Below are 19,759 nucleotides of genomic sequence, written 5' to 3'. Positions count from 1 at the left end.
GCATAAGAGCTGGGAATAAAACGCTTTTCCAAGGCTCTTTGAGCCAGTTTCTTGAGGGCAAAGAGCCAGGGAGGAGGATGACAGAATGACAGCCACAGAGACCAATGAGAGGGAGGCGCCTTCATTGACCAATCAGCTCCTCGGATGTAGGCCCTGCCCACACCACACCCAAGTCTAGAATAAACCACATCGAATTTCAGAGGCAATAACAAAGTGTACACATCACACTTTTGTGTGCTTTCGTCGCAGCACAGCAAACCAAAACCCCTGTTTTGGGTTCCACTCCACTTTTAAGGCATCCCATCCCAGTGGTCTTTCCACCATCCTCCCCGCGCCATCCAAGAAGGCCCTGCGCTTACCCGGTAGTGATGTCGTCGTCTTCCGTCATGGTCTTGCCCATGAGGTCACTGTCGCTCATGTAGCCGGACTTGAGGTCCACCTCATCTGAGTCCAGGGACTCGACCAGCTCCAGGCGGGAGATGTGGCTGAGCTTGCTGGGGCTGCGCATGGGCATGGTGTGGGAGTAGTGGGCCCGCTCCCCGTGCATGTACCAGGCGGGCGTCCCCTCGGAGCGGCAGCTCCCACCCACAGAAGGTGCGTCACCAGCCTGCAGCCGCGGACTGGACTGGCCGTAGCGCCATGAGAGAGGGGACGAGCGGTTGGAGAGGCTGGACACGCTGCGTGGGTTGGCGTCATCGCTGTCATAGCAGGTCGTCTCCAGGGAGCTGGGCAGAGAGCAGAAGGCACTACTTAGTCCTTGGCACGGCCGCTGTGTGCTCTGTCCCCTCACACGCACCCCAGCAATGCCTCCCCTCCACCTACAGGCCCTCTCACCTCCTCCCCACCTGCCCAAGCTCCACCTCCTCCATGAGGCCTCTGATTGTGTGTTACCTTTGTAATAAGTTATCTGTTTGACAAAGGAAATGATCTTAAGTGGCTAGGGAAGCAATCCTGTATACTGTTAAGAGCCTAGATTGTATAATATGACCTGGGTTTGAATTCTTTTTTGCTATTTGTTAGTAAGTGAGCTCAAGGAAAGTAATTAACTGAAGCTTCAGTTTCCCCATCTGTACAATGAGGATAACGGCATAAGAGCTACCTTACAGAGTTGTAAGGATCACATATGTACAGATGGAACACAGTGCCTGGTATATGGAAGGGGGCAACAGATCTAGGGGCAAGTGGGAGAGACTGGTCACTTGAGCTTAGAAGGCCTTGATCATTTTGTTAAGGATGTGTCCATCATCTCTTTTCTATTAATTAGCTGAGGGCTAGCTGATTCCCAAACATCAGATATAGGAAAGCTGAAGTAGAGTGCAGAGGATAGGAAAAGTTTTGGGAATCTTGGCTGTATGGCAGGTCCCCAGTAAGACTGGTCCAAGCCACAGGCCTAGGGCAGCAGGGGAAGTAGAGCCTCCCCAGAGAATAGGGCAGCCTTAACTGGACAAAGGAGAGGACACAGGGAACCCGACATGTGGGTGAAGCCGAATGTCCAGAGTCTCAAGCCTCAGGCCCTGCTAGACCAGGCCAGTGGAGCAATGCCCAGGTTAGTGCTGGATGGCCTGAGACTAGGGGAGCCTGGGGGCCTAAGGAAGGAGAGAGGAGCCGGGGGGCTGCAGAGAGGAAATACAACTGGAATCTGAAGGGGTGTCTTGCACTTGGGTTCAGGCTGAGCCCCATAATTCCACCTAGCCTAGCAGTGGGGTCAGCCTAAATCAGCCTTAGGCAGGGTCTCCATAACTTGTCCTAACTTAAGCCAGACAGGACTAAGTAAGTGAAACGGGGTTTGGTGGCCAAGAAAGCTGGGGCAACTGAGGCAATCTGTGGCTGGACATGAGTTGTCTGAACCCAAGCGATCATTGGTCTGTGAACACATCCATTGCTTAGCCACTTTGGGGGCTGGAATGGGAGTGGGACATTGATTTTTCCATTCTGATTTCTATCAAGTTTCTTGAAAAAAAGAAAAATTTCCAAAATTGTCTCTATTGGACCTGAAAAAATATGGTCTTATTTTCTGATCAGCAGCACTTGAGGGATCCAAACGCTCTTGAAACTGAGTGTGCTGGGGTCCTGGCAGTAGTCCTGTGGGCAAGATGGCGGAGGCTCTGGCCGGGCAGGGCAATCAGTGGCGGCTGCTTCTGAACCTCTGGAGGGCTTCCTGACCGGGTCCATGCCCAGCCGCTCCCCTCCCGGCCCTGCCAACTCTTTTTACTTATTTATTTATTTTTGACAGGGTCTCACTCTGTTGCCTAGGCTGGAGTGTAGTGGTACAAACACGGCTCACTGCAGCCTTGACCTCCTGAGCTCAAGTGAGCCTCCTGCCTCAGTCCCAAAGTAGCAGGGATGACAGGCACACATGAGCACATCCTGCTAATTTTTGTATTTTTTATAGAGATGGAATTTTGCCATGTTGTCCAGGCTGGTCTCGAACTCCTGAACTCAAGCAATCCTCCTACCTTGGCCTCCCACAGTGCTAGGGTTACTGGCGTGAGCCACTGCCCCTTGCTTCTGGCAGCCCTTTAGGAACCCCTTTGTGTTCTGCAGCTCTGCCTTGTCCAGTGTCTTGTTTCGGCTTCTAATTACCGTGGATCTAGACATCACATCTCCTTGGACAGAAATGGACATTCCCCAAAGCCAGAGACTGTGGTGATGGTGTGACTTTGCCTGCCTTGCTCACTCACGACTGTATTTCAGCACTTTGCATGGCGCCTGGCCTGCAGCTGGTGCTGAAGAATGAATCAAAGAGGAGCAAACCCACGATGGATGTGTAAATAAAAAGCAAGGAAGTTCTCATCAGAAAACTCAGGCCAGGGCCCTATGCAGTAAGTGCTTGATAAAAGCAAGCTGACCTTGACCACGGGATGAGACATGGGAGGAAGAGGATGATGCTAACCATACTGAGAGGGTGGCGGAGGTCTCCAGGGGAGCTGGTTTGGGTAGTTAGCCTACACCACGGTTATACACTGGTGTGGGAGTGAGGGCTGCACTCAGCATTTGTGTTCCTCAATTCTATTCCTGGCCTGCCCCTGTTTAGTTCTTTGTACTAAAAGTCCTCTTCCCCTATTCCACAGCTCTCTCTTTTTTTTTTTTTCAATTCCCCTAAACACATCTCTAGACATCTCTAGACCTAAGCTGGTGAGGAGGATTCTAGCTCAGATCCTCAGTTCTTGAATTCCAGCCTGCACCCACCCTTCAGGCTTGCCTCTCTCTGGGGAGGACACAGTTGCACTTCCTCTCCAGTCACAGTCTGACCCAGACTTTCCTTGCTGGGGGAAATGAACCAGTAGAAATAGAGGAAGCAGCACAGCAGTAAAGGCTTCTGAAGAGGAATGGAATCTAGTTATCCTGGGAGTTCCTGGGTGAAAACAGCCTTGCAGGAAGCACACACTAGACTATAAGCTCCAAGGATAAAGCTTGTGTGTGTTCTGGGGAGCCAGTGCCCAGTGCTGCGCCTGGCACACAGCTGGCATGGGTTCTGAGCATGCTGAGTACAGAACCCACCCTCATCAGCCAGTGTGACTCTGGCAGGTGCCTCCCTGCCCCCAGCCTCATTCTCTAACCCAGGGAGTATGTATATATCCTGCCTACTTCCAGGGCTAAGGGAAGGGCTCATTGATAGAAAGCACTTTAAAAAGTAAAAGAGCCGGTCGGGCGCGGTGGCTCATGCCTGTAATTCCAGTACTTTGGGAGGCTGAGGCAGGTGGATCACCTGAGGTCAGGAATTCGAGACCAGCCTGGCCAACATGGTGAAACCCCGTCTCTACTAAAAATACAAAAATTAGCCAGGCGTGGTGGCACGTGCCTGTAGTCCTAGCTACTTGGGAGGCTGAGGCAGAAGAATCGTTTGAACCTGGGAGACAGAGGTTGCAGTGAGCTGAGATCATGCCAAGGCACGCCAGCCTGGGAGACAGAGACTCTGTCTCAAAAAAAAAAAAAAAAAAAAAAGAGCCATAAAAAGTCAGGGAATCATTGTTTTGGCCATCAGTGTGGAACACGAATAATATAAACCAAAGTCTAAGAGAGGAAGTGGCTCTAGGTCCACAGTAAACAGAAAAACCAGCTCCGGGGCTCTTGGTTCCTTTCCTATAAAGGGAGGCAGAAGCCAGAGGCCTTACACTCTCCCCCTAAACCAGTCAGCATTATGCAAAAGGCTTGATTTAAGCCTCCCCTTTCCCACTAGAAGCAGAAAACAAATAGCGCCTGCCGAGGATCAAGCTGTCCGGCTTAACGGAGGGGCTGGGGGCTGGCTGCTCTGAGTCAGTGGCACCAGGAGGCTGGAGCTGCTACTTCTGTCCCACTCCTGTGAGTGAGTCATTTGGGGTGTGACCCTCTCAGCAACTAAGCACTTTCTGGCTTCTTTGGCATGAGGCTGGTGGGTGACTTGGTGCTGAGAGATGTTCCAACAATTTCCTTGGATGGGGAAAGGCAGATGTCCAAGATTTCATCCGCTGGGTCCTAAACTGATAAGCCAAGCTCTGCCAGACCCCTGTTTCACTTGGGTTCCTGCTGGGGGCTTAGGGCTATGAGGGATGGCAGCAGGGGACAGATGTAAGGGGGTCCTGGAGCCCCCACTATCCACCTTTTTCCAGGACTTCCTTGGTCACCTCCCTTTCAGTAGTCAGGGATCTGCTGGCCTGAGCAGAGGTAATCCCCAGAGAATTTTGATTTATCTTATCATTGAAAATATTCGAGATGTCTGGGAGTAAAGGGCTGAGTGTCCAAGATGAGGGCATGGGCTGGGGATAGGGGGAGGAGTAGTACAAGGAAGGAGAAGGAGAAGAGTCTTCTAAGCAGGAAGAACTAGAGCCAATGGCTGGAAGCTACTGAAGACTAAATGCAGTTCCACATCAGAGTCACTGCAATCCCACAATGCACTGGGGTGACTGAAAGGCAGTGAGTTGGCCGGGCGTGGTGGCTCACACCTGTAATCCCAGCACGTTGGGAGGCCAAGGTAGGTGGACCACTTGAGGCCAGGAGTTCGAGACTGGCCTGGCCAACATGGTGAAACCCGATCTCTATGAAAAATACAAAAATTAGCTGGGCTTGATGGCACACAGCTGTAATCCCAGCTACTTGGGAGGCTGAGGCAGTGGGCGACAGAGTAAGACTCTATCTTTAAAAATAATAATAAAATAAAAAGCCCATGTTAAAAATAAAAAAAGGAAAGTAATGAGTTCTTTGTCATTGGTGGTAAGTAAGTATGTCCATGGGTGGGCTCCCATCCTCAGAATCCCAAATGGCCACACCCTGGGTTAAAAAAGTCCTTTACCACTGCCCCTGTGTCCCAACTTTGCTCTCAATTTTCCGGCCCCAGGAGTTGGAGAGGAGTCTACTTCCAGTCTAACTGGGGAGGCTTCCTAGCCCTCACACAGCCTTCCTGCCCCACACCCCCCATGATTTCCCAATCTGGTGGTCTGTTCTCCCTCCCTCTGTCCCCAGAGCTTAGCCCAGCCCTCTGCCCCACTTGGAGCTGACAGCATGAGCTCATCTGGGCAGTCCAAGGAGCCAGCAAGGGAAATTCTGAGTCACAGCAGAGCCTGTGGCCAGGACTTTGCTCCAGAGAGAGGTGCCGTGGGAGGGCTAGTGCCCCATGCAGCTGGAGGCTATGAGGTCTCTGCAGGCAGTGGGCTAGGGGGACACACCTAACAGGGCAAGGAGCTGGGTGACACTGTGTGGGCCCCGTTGAGCACTCAAGCCTCCCTCAGTGGCTGGTAGAAGAGGCCAGGGGCCACCTAATTGACACAAGAGTGAAAAGATCCAGGTGTTGAGAAGGGAACTGATTCTAGAACCCTAGTTTGATGGAGACTCAGGAACAGGAAGACAGCATGTAGTACACCTTCTCTTGACAGATTGAGGAGACAGAGGTCTAAGGAAGGAGATTGACTATCAGAGATCACACATTGAGCTGTGTAATGGCTCCCACTTCCTGGCTCCTAGACTAGTGATTTTCAAGCTGATTTGCTGAAATGAAATGAAAAGCTCAGGCACAAGCAGATGGAAGACAAAGCCAAGCTTCTCTTGTTGAGATAAATGGATTTCCTCCTCCTTCCGCAGTGGCTCCACGCATCAGGCCACCTGGCTGACCTGACAGAGGTGTGGAGGGACCCGGGGGCCCTGCCCTCTAGAATGAGGTGGAGAGCCAGGAAGGCAGAGGGCATGACCGTCTCCGCAGCTCGAGCTTACCTGTGAGTCACCTGGGACCCCCGCAGGCTGGACATGGTCTCTTCCAGGTTTTGTCGGAGATCCAGGACATTCTGCACTGTCCTCTTTCTCTGGGACTCTGGGTCTGGGAGGGAGAGAAGGAAGAGCTGGGTGAGTGAAGAGGACTTAGTGCCGGGATCCTGGGGGTCAGGAAGTGGAGATTGACAGTGTCCCCAGGAGGCTAGTCCCTGGGCCATGATAGTCACCTCCCTCCTCCCTTTCCCAAAGACGACCAACAGAATGGGCCCTCTCAAAGGCCCTGGGCATGTGCCCTTGAGCCCTCTGAACCCCAGACCCTGGCAGGGGGTACAGGCATGGGTTTCTGTGTCTGTGCACTGCTTTCAGAGCCCCCAGGTAACTGCCTCTGCCTCTGGCTTTGTTTTGGGGAGGCCCTGCTTCTCACAGCAGAGGTCTCGAGCAAGATTTCTCATGGTTGAGATAAGCTAGAACATCTGCCTGAAACCGCCTCTCCAGGGTCGTGCTGGTAAATGTTTAACAACTGACTCTCAGAGAAAGGGGACACTGATGTATAGTGTTTGCCAATGTCCATGGTATAAAGCCTCCTATCATGGCCACTTTCAGTCCACCAATCTGATGTCACTGACCACAGTGTTAGGAAGAGGTGCTAACAATCGGCTCTGGGGAACCAGTACAAGCTGGCTTCGGCACACCTAAGCCCAGGCATGGACTGGTAATATCTGGGGTTGCTCTATGGGGTCCCGGGAAGTTAGTTCAGATATAGCCTCCTAAAGGCCAGGTGGCTGGTGGGAGGTAGGAGGGATGAGCAGTCATTTTCTGGAGCTTGAACTGAGCTCTGGGCAGTCCTCACACAAGTGGTGCAATCCCGAGTGAGGAGGATGCACGGGTGTGACCCAATCCTCAGAATCCCAGATGACCAAGAGCCATTTTATTCAACCCTGCTGTCCAGATATTAGCCTGGACAGATGAGAATCTACAACAGCAAACAGAGTGAAAATAACATCCAAATGACTGAGAGGTGCTTGAGCATGAAGGAACTCAAAGAATGTTCTCCTTCCTTCCTTCAGGCCATCCAGTGAATCTTTATCAAGCACTTACTTCATATCAGGCACCACCCTGGGCCTGAAGACAGTATGATGAAGAGAAGCTGGCTCTGCCCCATGGCTTATCTTTCATTTTTGGACCTAAAGTCATGAATGGAACCAAGTCCCCCAGTACCTCCCTAAAAGACAATCTGCAGGAGAGAGTAAGGGAATGACAGAAAGATGATGGCAAAACAACAGAGAAAACCCCAGAACTCTGGCTCTCCAGGCTACTCCCTTTTCTCCTCCATCCCCAAGCCTTCTGTCGCTGCTGCAGAGGCCAAACGCCCCCTCAAGTCCCTCCTCAGCCCACAGACTCCGCAGGAGTGTAAGGTTCTTTTAGCTGCCAGAGGGAACATTTCTGAATCTCTTTAAGAGCTTTTATTCTCCCAAGACTAAACTCAGGCCGGCTGGCAGGCGGCTTGACTGTCTTGTCAGGGAGGGGAGGTTGGGTGGGGTGGGCAGGGAGCCTGCGTTGCCCTCTCCAGAGGCTTTTGGGCACCTTTTCTGAAAACTAGCTCCACACCCAAGCCCAGCCATCCCTCCTTTCCCCTCCCAGGGGGAGCTTCTCCACTCCCACCATCCTCTCATGGTCAGCACCATGAATCCAGGCCTCCATGCTGGTGGCAAGGATCAGGGACAAATGGCAGGCCACCATGCCAGTGGCCTAAGCTCTATCCCCAGTCCTGGCATCACTTCTGTGGCCGCCAATGCCTATTTATCCTGGCAAGTGTCACCTTGTAAGCTGCTCCATGGCTTTAATTGATGGCTTGGCGTGAAACACAGACAGGGTCAATTTTTTAGACTCGCCAAGAAATAAAATTGAGTTCTAAAATGCCTATGTGGGGACTAAGAACATGGTGCCAAGGTGTGGGTTACTGGCCCAGGGTGATGCTTTTTATGGGCTTGGCAGAGATGAGGGACAGGCACACACATCTCCAAGGGGTGTGTATTCTCAAAGAGGAAGGTGATCAAGAGTTACTCAGAGACTTCTGTGTGTGCCAGATCCTTTGCATGCATTATCTACTTGAATTCTTGCAACATTTCTGGGAGATTTGTGCTACTGCCCCATTTAACAGATGAGAAAACTGAGACTCAGACAGAACAAGTAAACTGCCCAAGGTCACACACCTAGCATGTAGCACAAGGCAGAGTTGAGCCCAGGAAGAAACTTGTACTTGTTTTGACATATCACAGGGCATCTCTGCACTAGTAGCATCAAGCATGGCAACTGTTGTATACAAGGTCCTTAGGTCTCGAGCAGTGGCTCATGCCTGTAATCCCAGCACTGTGGGAGGCTGAGGCCAGAGGATTGCTTCAGGCCAGGAGTTTGAGATCAGCCTGGGCAACACAGGAAGACCTTGTCTCTATTAAAAAAAAAAAAAAAAAAAAATTGGCCAGGTGGTTTATGCCTGTAATACTAGCTATTTGGGAGGCTGAGGCAGGAAGATCACTTGAGCCCAAGAGTTCAATGCTGTAATGAACTATGATCACACCACTGTACTCCAGCCTGGGCAATAGAGTGAGACTCAGTTTCAAAACAACAACAACAACAACAACAACAAAAAAAACAAAGAAGAAGATGCTTAGTGAACATTTCAAGAATGGATGCTACCACAGTTTTTTTTTAATTTCCAAAAACCCATGAAAAAAAGTAAAGGGATACATACATGTCACATTAGGAAAATGTCTTTTTTTTTTTTTTTTTAAAGGAAAAATGTTTAAACCACATAGTAGCCTCAGGAGAGTCACGCTGCATTGCCTAATGCCCCAGATCCTCCAGATGGGAGTCATAGACATCTAGGTCACAAGTTTGACTCTCTTTCTCCATATCTCTTTCATCAAAGACCTCTATGCTAGCCCTCTTCCTCAATTCCACATCAGCAGAGTGTGGTGGGACTACCTCAGAGTCTCCCAGGCTCGCCAAACCGCAAGGGTCCTCAAAGTCGCTCAATCCTGCTGTCTCTGGAGAGCTGGGAGGCTGAGGTCCAGGAAGTAGGGACTAGCTGGAGACCACAGAGATGCTACTGGAAGAACACTGGACTCCAGGCAGCTTCCCCACGGGTATAGATTTGGGGCATACAGGGGAGGAGGTTAGGGCAGGGTTTGGTTTCCTTGGGGGTGACCAGGATCTGGTCTCTGCTCCCAGGCCAGAGGGGCCCTGCAGAGGCTGCACCCTACAGCTCCCTCTGCTCCAGCAGTGGCCCCTGGTGGCCATTGTGGGTATGCCGCTCTGCTTCTCCAAGGCTCAGCCCAGGGTGAGTCTGGAGGGTTGGGGTTCCTGGTAAGTCTGGCTTCCTCCACATTCCTGGGTGACAGACACATTCCCGTGGTGGTGCAGCACACAGTCCCAGGCCAAGAGGACTTACTTGCATATAAAAGAAAGGCCTCCAGAGCTCCAGAGGCTGCAGAGGGGCCTAAGTTGAGGGGCCAAGCTGACATTCCCACCCATGACCCTGAAGGTGAATTTTTACATTTTAGCTTGAACACATGAGTAAGTTACATTTCCGAGGGAATTTACTTCACCTGTCAACCCTTATCCATTCCTGATCTTCACCTTACCCCACCTCTGACCACCAACCCATAACTAAGCTTCACCCCTTTCTCACCATCTCCTGGGAGGGTGAGGATCAGGGATCAGGTGAAGGTATCTAGGTCTTATGATACGCTGTGATAATGAGAAAAGTAACCTAAAACTTCAATGGCTTTTTTTTTTCTTCTTGAGACAGGGTTTCACTCTGTCTCCGAGGATGGGGCGGCATGATCACGGCTCACTGCAGGCTCGCCTTCCCTGGGTTTGAGTGATTCTCCCACCTTAGTCACCTGAGTAGCTGGGACTACAGGCACACCCCATCACACCTGGCTAATTTTTGCACTTTTAGTAGAGACGGGTTTTGCCATGTGGCCCAAGCTGGTCTCGAACTTCTAAGCTCAAGCGATCCTTCTGACTCAGCCTCCCAAAGTGCTGGGATTACAGGTGTGTGCCATCGTGCCCGGCTAATGTCTTGTTTTATTGGCTAAGTTGAGATGCCCTGGAGGCTGCCTCCATGTGTCTCTGTCCAATGTTTTGCTCTGGGTGTGGGACAGGCCTGGGGACAAAACAGAGTCCAGACATGGCAAAGATGGAGAGGGAGTCTTGGTAGCCCATCCCCTTCCTCAGTACACCTAAGTGAAGGACGTGCTCAGACTACTCCCATCTTACGTGGCACCTTTGTGCAAACTAGAACTAGGTACTCTCCAGTCCAACCCACCTCTAGCCAGGTCCTAGTAGAGTACAGCGTTCTCCTTCACATGATACCAGCCAGGATGCCACCCTTCCAAACTTACTCTGGGGGGCTGGGAGTGCGTGCTGTCTTAGCTCCTACAGAACAGGGTCCAGCTGCAAGAGTGGTGTGAGTGTCTGTGTGTGCGTGTGCATGCATGCACGTGTGTGTGAGAGAGACAGAGAGACAAGTAGGGTTTGAGGGGGGAAGGTGGCAGGTAGGGCTCCTAGCAGGCCCCAGGGTGACACCAAGATCTATGGGGAGGAGCTCATGATGTTATCCCGGGCTGCCCCTCCAAGCCTTTCCCTGAAAATGGAGCAACTGGGGAGAGAATGTGTGTGCTACTCAGGCTCAGAACAGATGCAAGAGTCTCTCCCAACTCAGTCATCACCATGGCAATTCACAGTCACCACAAACAGCAGCATAGCCCCAGCATGCACTGGGGCATCGGAAGAACAGGATGGTGTTTCTTTCTACACACTATTGGCTCTTACACAAGACCACAGAGAGAGCATACTGTCCATGTCAAGGGTTTTTGGGCAAGGACTAGCAATCAAATACACTTGACAGACAGGTGCATGCACACACAAATCAAATAATGCCCAGCTACTCAATGTTCAACACGAGGCATTTTCCATGTTATTTAATTTGAGCCAGGAGACTGATCACAAGTCTTTTTGACTCCAGAGCCCTTGTTCTTTCCACTACAATACGGTGTTTCAAAATACATGCACATGCCTCCAGATATACACACCTACTTGTGGTCCAGCCTGTAGTTTGCAGAAACCCTCATAGAATTCTGCAATTCTGCAGACATATGCACGGAGAGATTTCTGTGGACATATCTCTCATTGTATGGGGAAGAAGCAAGAAGACTAAAACGATGCTAGAGGAAGAGAAGTAATTTAAAGGACAGCCGAGGGTGCACTGTGAGGATGAGGTAAAAAGGGTCTTTCTCTCTGTCCCAGTGTCAGAACAGGGAAATCAGGCTTCCCCAGGAGGGCAGGACTATGAAACTGCTCATCAAGAGATGGGGACAGTGATGTAGTGGCAAGAACATGGTCCTTAGATTCAGAAAGACCTGTGGTTCAGGTCCTGGGACTGCCCCCTTCCCAGCTTGTTTGAACAAGCCATCTCACCTCACTGCAGTTTCCTGCTCTGGGAAAAGGGAACGATACCCGCTTGGTGGGATTGCTGTGAGGCTTAAAGAGCTAATTCACAAACATGCTTATAGTACAGTGCCTGGCACACAGTAGGTGCTCTATAAATGGTGGTTTTTATCTGTCAGAAGGCACAAAGAGGTGGGTGAACAATGGGTGCACCCTCGGGCTGGCACTGAGGCTGGCCCCTTGTCTGTTTCATTTCCTGATGGGTGGTGCACACCCCTGGAGGGTGCGGCTCAATGGACCCGACATTCTCTTCTGGGACCTTGCTTTGGCGAGGTGAGACCCTCACTCATACCTGGAGTTGGGGTGGATGAGGTAGTAACAAAACCTTGTTTCTGTGTCATCAGGCCTGACTACCACTCTGTGAGGCAATACAATATCTTCAAACCCGTTCCCTTGGGGCCAATCTTAGCTGTGGAGTATCATGAACCTCAGGGGCCCCCTCTGGCCTGCAGTCTAAAATCTGATGTAGTAATAGGCGGAGAGCCTCCAACTGAGGGTAATAACCCCCCAAAATTCAGAGAAGTTCAGGAAGAAGGAGACTCACGGGAATCCATCACCCGGCAGTCAAATTTCCCCAAGTTCTATAAAATTTTAATTATTGTCTGGCAATTAAGTAAACTGCAATAACTGCCTGTTGAAATCTTAATTATTTCCACCAATGTTTCAGATCCCCCATTAGTGGTTTGGCCCAGGGCAGAGGCCACAGAGGACTGCGTTTGCACCTGACTTCTAGACTGGCTTCTGCTGTGAGTGGCTGGATGAGGTGGGAACCAATAGAAGGAACGGAAGTGAGCCAAAGAAAGAACGTTTTCAAGTCATGGCACTTCAGAGCTTGAAAGGATCTCATTTTGTACATGGTGGTTTTGGGAGTGGCGGTGGGGGAACAATAATCCCTCAGGCCCAGAGGGGAGGGGCCTGCCCAGTGTCACCAGGTTGTGAATGGCATGGTAGCTATCACTCTTGGCTCAGGGATCTTTCGACCAGCACTCCATGCTATGGGCTGGGGTTGAAACACACAGAGATGTGTCACCAAAAGAGGTGAACTGCAATGTAAATTCATCGTGTGAGATGGTTTGGGACTGGATCCCAAATCCAGGCTAGGCTAAATGGTCTGGAAACAAGGATTAAGCAACATAAGCAACACAACACGCACACGCACACACACACACACACACACACACACACACACACACACACACACACACATCCCTTCTTAATAACTCTCAAAAAGAGAAAGAAAAAACTCCTTCCTGACCCTGTTAGACCCCTAGGGTGAAGCCTGGGTCAGTGGGCATTTATCTGCCTGTCTCACAACCAGCATTTGTTGATGATCATCTTGTGCTTACAATGAGTCAAATGTTTTTGGGAATCGTTTTTATTTCTCTCTCCTCCACTCAAGGACATAAACCTTCAAACTCCAGCCAGGGAGAGCATTGCAGGCCCACCTCAGTGCACCCCTTGGTCTAACGATAAACTCCAGGTCTCTACCCGCTGCTCAGAGCTGGAGTAGGAGGGTTCTGCTGGTTCTTGCATCCAGTGACCTTGCATTGATTCACTGCAAAGGCTCCATCCTACAGTGTGGCTGGGGGCAGGTATGGAAAACTGACAGATAACCCAGCAAGCAAATCCCCTCTGCCTTCAAGTAGAGCACAGTAACTGTCACTACAGTGACTCCATCCCCTCTCTCTACCCTTTTCTTCGCCATCTGATGACCCAAGAGGCTCTAAAACAGATGCTGGCAGGCCCCCACACCAGAGGCACCCCATTTCCATGGAGGATGCAGGCAGGGGACTATTTGTTCTGTTACTAATCCTATCTTTCCCTCATTCCCCCACTTAAGTCACAATATTGTCAGAGGCAGTTGTCACTGAACCCCCGCAGCGTGGCAAATCTCATGCTTCTTGTAGTTGAGTGCTCCTGCTCCCCAGGGGAGCTCCCAGGGTTTTCCTCCTTACCCCAGAGAATCCTGAACCATCTCAACCAGCGAGTGGGCTGAACTGGAGCCCAGCACTCAGCGGCGCTCCTGTTGTTTGCTGCATGGCAACATACACCCAGAAAGAGCCAGGACTAAAGGACTAATGTGTTGGCCACATGGGTGTGTGAGGCAAGGAAAGAAAAACTAGGAAAGAGAAGCAAATCTGGGACCAGAGAGAGAAGCGTGCATGGCCACCTCAGCCTGGAACTGCCAGGCAGGTCTCTTTCCAGATCACCTACTGTTTTGATTTTCATTGAGTGACATGGCTTGGATTAGGAACCCTTGGTAATGCATCTCCACTGGGCACTGAGCTAAGAGGAATCGTAAAGCAGGGCATGCCGGCTGGACAACTTAGAACACATAAAGAGGGTGGGGGGCGGTGGCTTATGCCTGTAATCACAACACTTTGGGAGGTAGAGTTGGGAGGATCCCTCGAGCCCAGGAGTTCAAGACCAGCCTGGGCAACACAGCAAGAGTCCAACACTATAAAAAATAATAATTTTTAGAGTTCTAGCTTGGGAGCACACATGACTTAGCTGTGGGAGCTAGGGAGAATCACTTCCCCTCTTTGGGCCTCAGTTTCCCTATCTACAAATAAGAGAGTGGGAGTAGAGGACACCCAAGCCCCTACCCAGTTTTGACAGTCTGGTTCTATGGTTTTGTACTTGTCTGAAGCCCATAAAAGCATCTTTTCTCTCAGAGTATGTTAAAAAGGCAGATAACAGGGTGTCAACCCCCAGAGCTTCTGATTCAGCAGGAAGGAGATGGGGCCCAGGAATCCTCGTCTTTGCCAACCCCCACAGTGGAGGGTGTGCTACAGAAGGCCACATTTTGGAAAATCCTTGTCTCGTTGCACACCACCAGTATTGGATGTCCATTACAAAACCAGGGCTTGACTTCCTGATGTCAAGTGGCTACGCAGAGTGTCCCTGGCCTTCAGAACAAGTCTACTCTTCAGGCACAAGTCTGTTCTCTGGAAAAGCCCCCTCCTTCATCTCCAGGCTTTGGATAAGAGAAGCCACCTAGCCACCTCAGGCTTGCAGCAAGAGGACCCATCCCCAGTCCAGCCCCGGCCAGGTCCTCTGGGGGCTTTTTGCTGAGAACGGCCACAAGGGGGCGCTGCCGGTCCTCAACCGGCTGTGGCCTTGCTGCGGCTGCAGCGCAGCGAGGTGGGCAGCGTCTCGCTCAGGCTCCGGAGCCGCCGCCCAGGTCTCTCTGTCTCTCCCTCAGTCTCCTGCTTAGCACAGTTCATTTCCTCCTGGGACTCTGCACTCCTAGGGCTGACAGCCTTTCTGCAACCCCAGGCCTCGTGGTCAGGCTGGGAGAGCAGCCTGAGTTTGCAGTATCTATGATGGGGAGCCCACCCGGTTCTTGGGGAGAGGGAGCAGGGCCTGGCTTCTGGGATTAACCAACCAGCCTTGGGCACCAGGGAGGTTCTGCGGACCCACGAGCTCCACTTGGTAAGCCCTGATTCAGGGCCAAAGTTTCCGAGAGGTTCCAGCTGGCCTTTCTGCTCCAATCCCCTGGGGAAGTATTAAATAGATCAGCGTTCAAATCCACGCTCTGAGGCCTCACCTCTGCTCCTCCGCAGTGTTCTTGAGGCTGGGAGCTGCCTGATGAGCTGGGAGGAGAGTCACCCCGCCCCCTCCACCACAGTCAGCCTGACCCTTTCTGAGGAGTGGCAGCCTCTCTCTGCAGCAAGCTGAGGGCAGGCAGTGACCACAGGGCAGCCCCACGCGAATGGTTAGGTCAGGCCGAAGCCTGTTACTGGACAGCCCAGCCCTGCTCAGCCCTGTGCGTAAGTGCAGCCTTTGGCAGCAAACTTGGGCCAGGGAGATGAGCTTAAAGTTCCAGGAGAAAGCCACTTAATATTAAGCAGCAATATCACCTTAGGAAAGGACTTGCCAAGGTCAAGGGTGGTCCATGAGGAGGACTGTGGGAGCAGGAGAGGGTGCCTGGCCTCGAGCCCTGTTTGGAAGGAGTGCTAGTTTGCTAATCCTGCCTTCTCTACTTCAGGAGAAACCCCTCCCTGCCCCATTTCCTTGTGAATGTTAGATTATAGGATCAGAATGTTAGGGTATAGGATCAGATAGCAGACTCTCGAACATATTCTGTCTTCTCTCATTTAAAGACTTGGACTCCCAGGCTGGGCTCGGAGGGCAGGCCTCCTGCAGAAGGTGGCCTGCCTGTCTCAGCCTGGAGACAAGGCCCTCTGTTCCCCAGCAGGCCCTGACTTTCCTGCCCAGTGAACCTCAAGGTTTACTGAAAATGTTTTCCATTAGTGATCCTGCCCAGTCCCTTCATGTGACACCCTGCTCCAGAGAAGTCACTGCTGCTGGGAGCTGGGAATGGTTGTTATAGCAACAGTTTACACAGCAGAGAGAACCATCTGCAGGCAAATGGGGACAGGAGTGGGGAGGGGCTGAGTCCAGGTGTGGATGACAATTGGAGGAGGCCCTGGGGGATTTCTGGTTGTGACACTAGTAAGATTAGTATTGGCTAACTCTTCTACAGGGCTGGGTACCAGGCACTATTCTAGCAGCTTTATGTATATTAGCCCATTTAATCTTCAGGACAACTCTTTGAGATAGCCCAGTTATTATTCCCATTTTACAGTTGAGAAAACGGAAGGCCGGGGAGGTTGAGTAAACTGTCCAACAGCAAATGGCAAAGCCAGAATTCAAACCCAGATAGTCTGACTCTAGAGCTGCATAGTCCAATGTTGTCACCACTAGCCAGAATGGAAAGAGAGACAGAGAGAGAGAGAGACAGAGAGAGAGAATTCACACACCAAAATTCACCCTTTTAAAATGTACAGTTCATTTGGGAGGCCGAGGCGGGTGGATCACTTGAGGTCAGGAGTTCGAGACCAGTCTGACCAACATGATGAAACCCTGTCTCTACTAAAAATACAAAATGAACTGGGCATGGTGGTGCACTCCTGTAATCCCAGCTAGCTACTTGGGAGGCTGAGGCAGGAAAATCGCTTGAATCTGGGAGGCGGGGGTTGCAGTGAGCAGAGATCGCGCCATTGCACTCCAGCCTGGGCAACAAGAGTGAAACTCCATCTCAAAAATTAAAAAAATAAATAAAATGTACAGTTCAATGATTTTTAGTATATTTGCACAGTTGTACAACCATAATCACTATCTAATCCAGAATATTTTTATCATCCCAGTAAGAAGCCCTGTGGCCATTAGCAGAGACTCCCTGTTCTCCCCTTGCTCCAACTCCTGGCAACCACCAATCTACTTTCTGTCTCTATGAGTTTGCCTATTCTAGACACTTCATGTAAATGTAATCATGCAATACGTGGTGTCTGGCTTCTTCTACTTAGCACAACGTTCTCAAGTTTACTCCATGCTGTAGCAAGCATCACTACTTCATTCCTTTTCATGGCTGAATGATATTCCATTGTATGGATATACCACATTTAGTTTATCTATTCATTTTATAGGCATTTGGGTAATCTCAACTTTTGGCCTAGTATGAATAATGCTGCTATGAAATTCATGTCCATGCTTTTATATGGATGTGTGTTTTCATTTCTTTTGGATGTATGCCTAGGAGTACAATACTGGGTCCCATGGTAATTCTATAGTTAACATATTGAGTAACCGCCAGACTCTTTTCCAAAGTGGCTGCTCCATTTCTCATTCCCACCAGCAGTGTAGGAGAGTTCCGATTTATCCACACCTTCACTGACACTTGTCATTTTCTCTTTTTGATGGCCATGGAGTATGTGTGAAGTGATATCTTACTGTAGATTTCATCTGCATTTCCCTAGTGACTAATGATATTGAGCATCTTTTAGATTTAAATTAACTGAAATTAATGAAGTTTCAAATTCAGTTCTTGGGTTGCACTAGCCACATTTCAAGTGTTCAATAGCCACATCATTACACCAGCTCGTAGCTACTGCAGCACAGATACAGAAGTTTCCACCACTGTAGAGTTCTCTTAGAGTCACTAGTGTTGGTCTGTGCTAATATCACTGGTTCTTTTTCTTCTTCTTTTTCTTTTTTTATTATACTTTAAATTCTAGGGCACATGTGCGCAATGTGCAGGTTTGTTACATAGGTATACATGTGCTATGTTGGTTTGCTGCACCCATTAACTCGTCATTTACATTAAGTATTTCTCCTAATGCTATCACTTTCCCATTCCCCAACCCCATGACAGGCCCCAGTGTGTGATGTTCCCCACCCTATGTCCAAGTGTCCTATGTCCATTGTTCAATTCCCACCTATGAGTGAGAACATGCGGTGTTCGGTTCTCTGTCCTTGTGATAGTTTGCTCAGAATGATGGTTTCCAGCTTCATCCATGTCCCTGCAAAGGACATTAACTCATCCTTTTTTATGGCTGCATAGTATTCCATGGTGTTTTATGTGCTACATTTTCTTAATCCAGTCTATCACTGATGGACATCCGGGTTGGTTCCAAGTCTTTGCTATTGTGAATAGTGTCACAATAAACATATGTGTGCATGTGTCTTTATAGCAGCATGATTTATAATGTTTATAATATTTTTTATATTATAATTATATATAATTACATATATAATTATAATTTATAATCCTTTAGAGCAGCATGATTTATATACCCAGTAATGACATGGCTGGGTCAAATGGTATTTCTAGTTCTAGATCCTTGAGGAATTGCCACACTGTCTTCCACAACGGCTGAACTAGTTTACACTCCCACCAACAGTATAAAAGCGTTCCTATTTCTCCACATCCTCTCCAGCATCTGTTGTTTCCTAACTTGTTAATGATCGCCATTCTAACTGGCGTGAGATGGTATCTCATTGTGGTTTTGATGTGCATTTCTCTGATGACCAGTGATGATGAGCATTTTTTCATGTGTCTGTTGGCTGCATAAGTGCCTTCTTTTGAGAAGTGTCCACTCATATCCTTTGCCCACTTTTTGATGCAGTTGTTTGTTTTTTTCTTGTAAACTTGTTTAAGTTCTTTGTAGATTCTGGATATTAGCCCTTTGTCAGATGGGTAGATTGCAAAAATTTTCTACCACTCTCTAGGTTACCTGTTCACTCTGATGGTAGTTTCTTTTGCTGTGCAGAAGCTCTTTAGTTTAATTAGATCCCATTTGTCTATTTTGGCTTTTGTTGCCATCGCTTTTGGTGTTTTAGTCATGAAGTCCTTGCCCATGCCTATGTCCTGAATGATATTGCCTAGGTTTTCTTCTAGGGTTTTTATGGTTTTAGGTCTAACATTTAAGTCTTTAATCCATCTTGAATTAATTTTTGTATAAGGTGTAAGGAAGGGATCCAGTGTCAGCTTTCTACATATGGCTAGTCCGTCTTCCTAGCACCATTTATTAAACAGGGAATCTTTTCCTCATTTCTTGTTTTTGTCAGGTTTGTCAAAGATCAGATGGTTGTAGATGTGTGGTGTTATTTCTGAGGCCTCTGTTCTGTTCCATTGGTCTATATCTCTGTTTTGGTACCAGTACCATGCTGTTTTGGTTACTGTAGCCTTGTAGTATAGTTTGAAGTCAGGTAGTGTGATGCCTCTGGCTTTGTTCTTTTTGCTTAGGATTGTCTTGGTAATATTGCAGGCTCTTTTTTAGTTCCATATGAACTTTAAAATAGTTTTTTCCAATTCTGTGAAGAAAGTCATTGGTAGCTTGATGGGGATGGCATTGATTCTATAAATTACCTTGGGCAGTATGGCCATTTTCATGGTATTGATCCTTCCTATCCATGAGCATAGAATGTTCTTCCATTTGTTTGTGTCATCTTTTATTTTGTTGAGCAGAAGTTGAAGACCTTGAAGAGGTCCTTCACATCCCTTGTAAGTTGGATTCCTCTCTTTGTAGCAATTGTGAATGGGAGTTTACTCATGATTTGGCTCTCTGTTTTTCTGTTATTGGTGTATAGGAATGCTTGTGATTTTTGCACATTGATTTTGTATCCTGAGACTTTGCTGAAGTTTCTTATCAGTTTAAGGAGACTTTGGGCTGAGACAATGGGGTTTTCTAAATATACAATCATGTCATCTGCAAACAGGGACAATCTGACTTCCCCTTTTCCTAACTGAAAACGCTTTCTTTCTCTTGCCTGATCGCCC

General features: G+C 49.2%; 1 protein-coding gene across 8 annotated transcripts in view; it reads right to left on the bottom strand.

Moving 5' to 3' along the window:
- NAV1 (neuron navigator 1) overlaps positions 1-19,759 on the bottom strand; it is a 280,412-nt gene that overhangs the window by 101,971 nt on the left and 158,682 nt on the right. For all 8 annotated transcript variants that reach the window (XM_015447945.4, XM_015447949.4, XM_065531951.2 and 5 more), the window contains 2 exons: positions 6,184-6,286; positions 360-725 (listed from right to left, as the gene is read on the bottom strand). In XM_015447945.4, the coding sequence (XP_015303431.1) occupies positions 360-725; positions 6,184-6,286 (469 nt within the window). The remainder of the gene's footprint in view (positions 1-359; positions 726-6,183; positions 6,287-19,759) is intronic.

Source organism: Macaca fascicularis, chromosome 1, assembly GCF_037993035.2.
Source record: "Macaca fascicularis isolate 582-1 chromosome 1, T2T-MFA8v1.1".
Taxonomy (NCBI): Eukaryota; Metazoa; Chordata; class Mammalia; order Primates; family Cercopithecidae; genus Macaca; species Macaca fascicularis.
The sequence above is the reverse complement of the archived record's forward strand: the minus strand, read 5'-3'. Positions and strand labels throughout refer to the sequence as shown.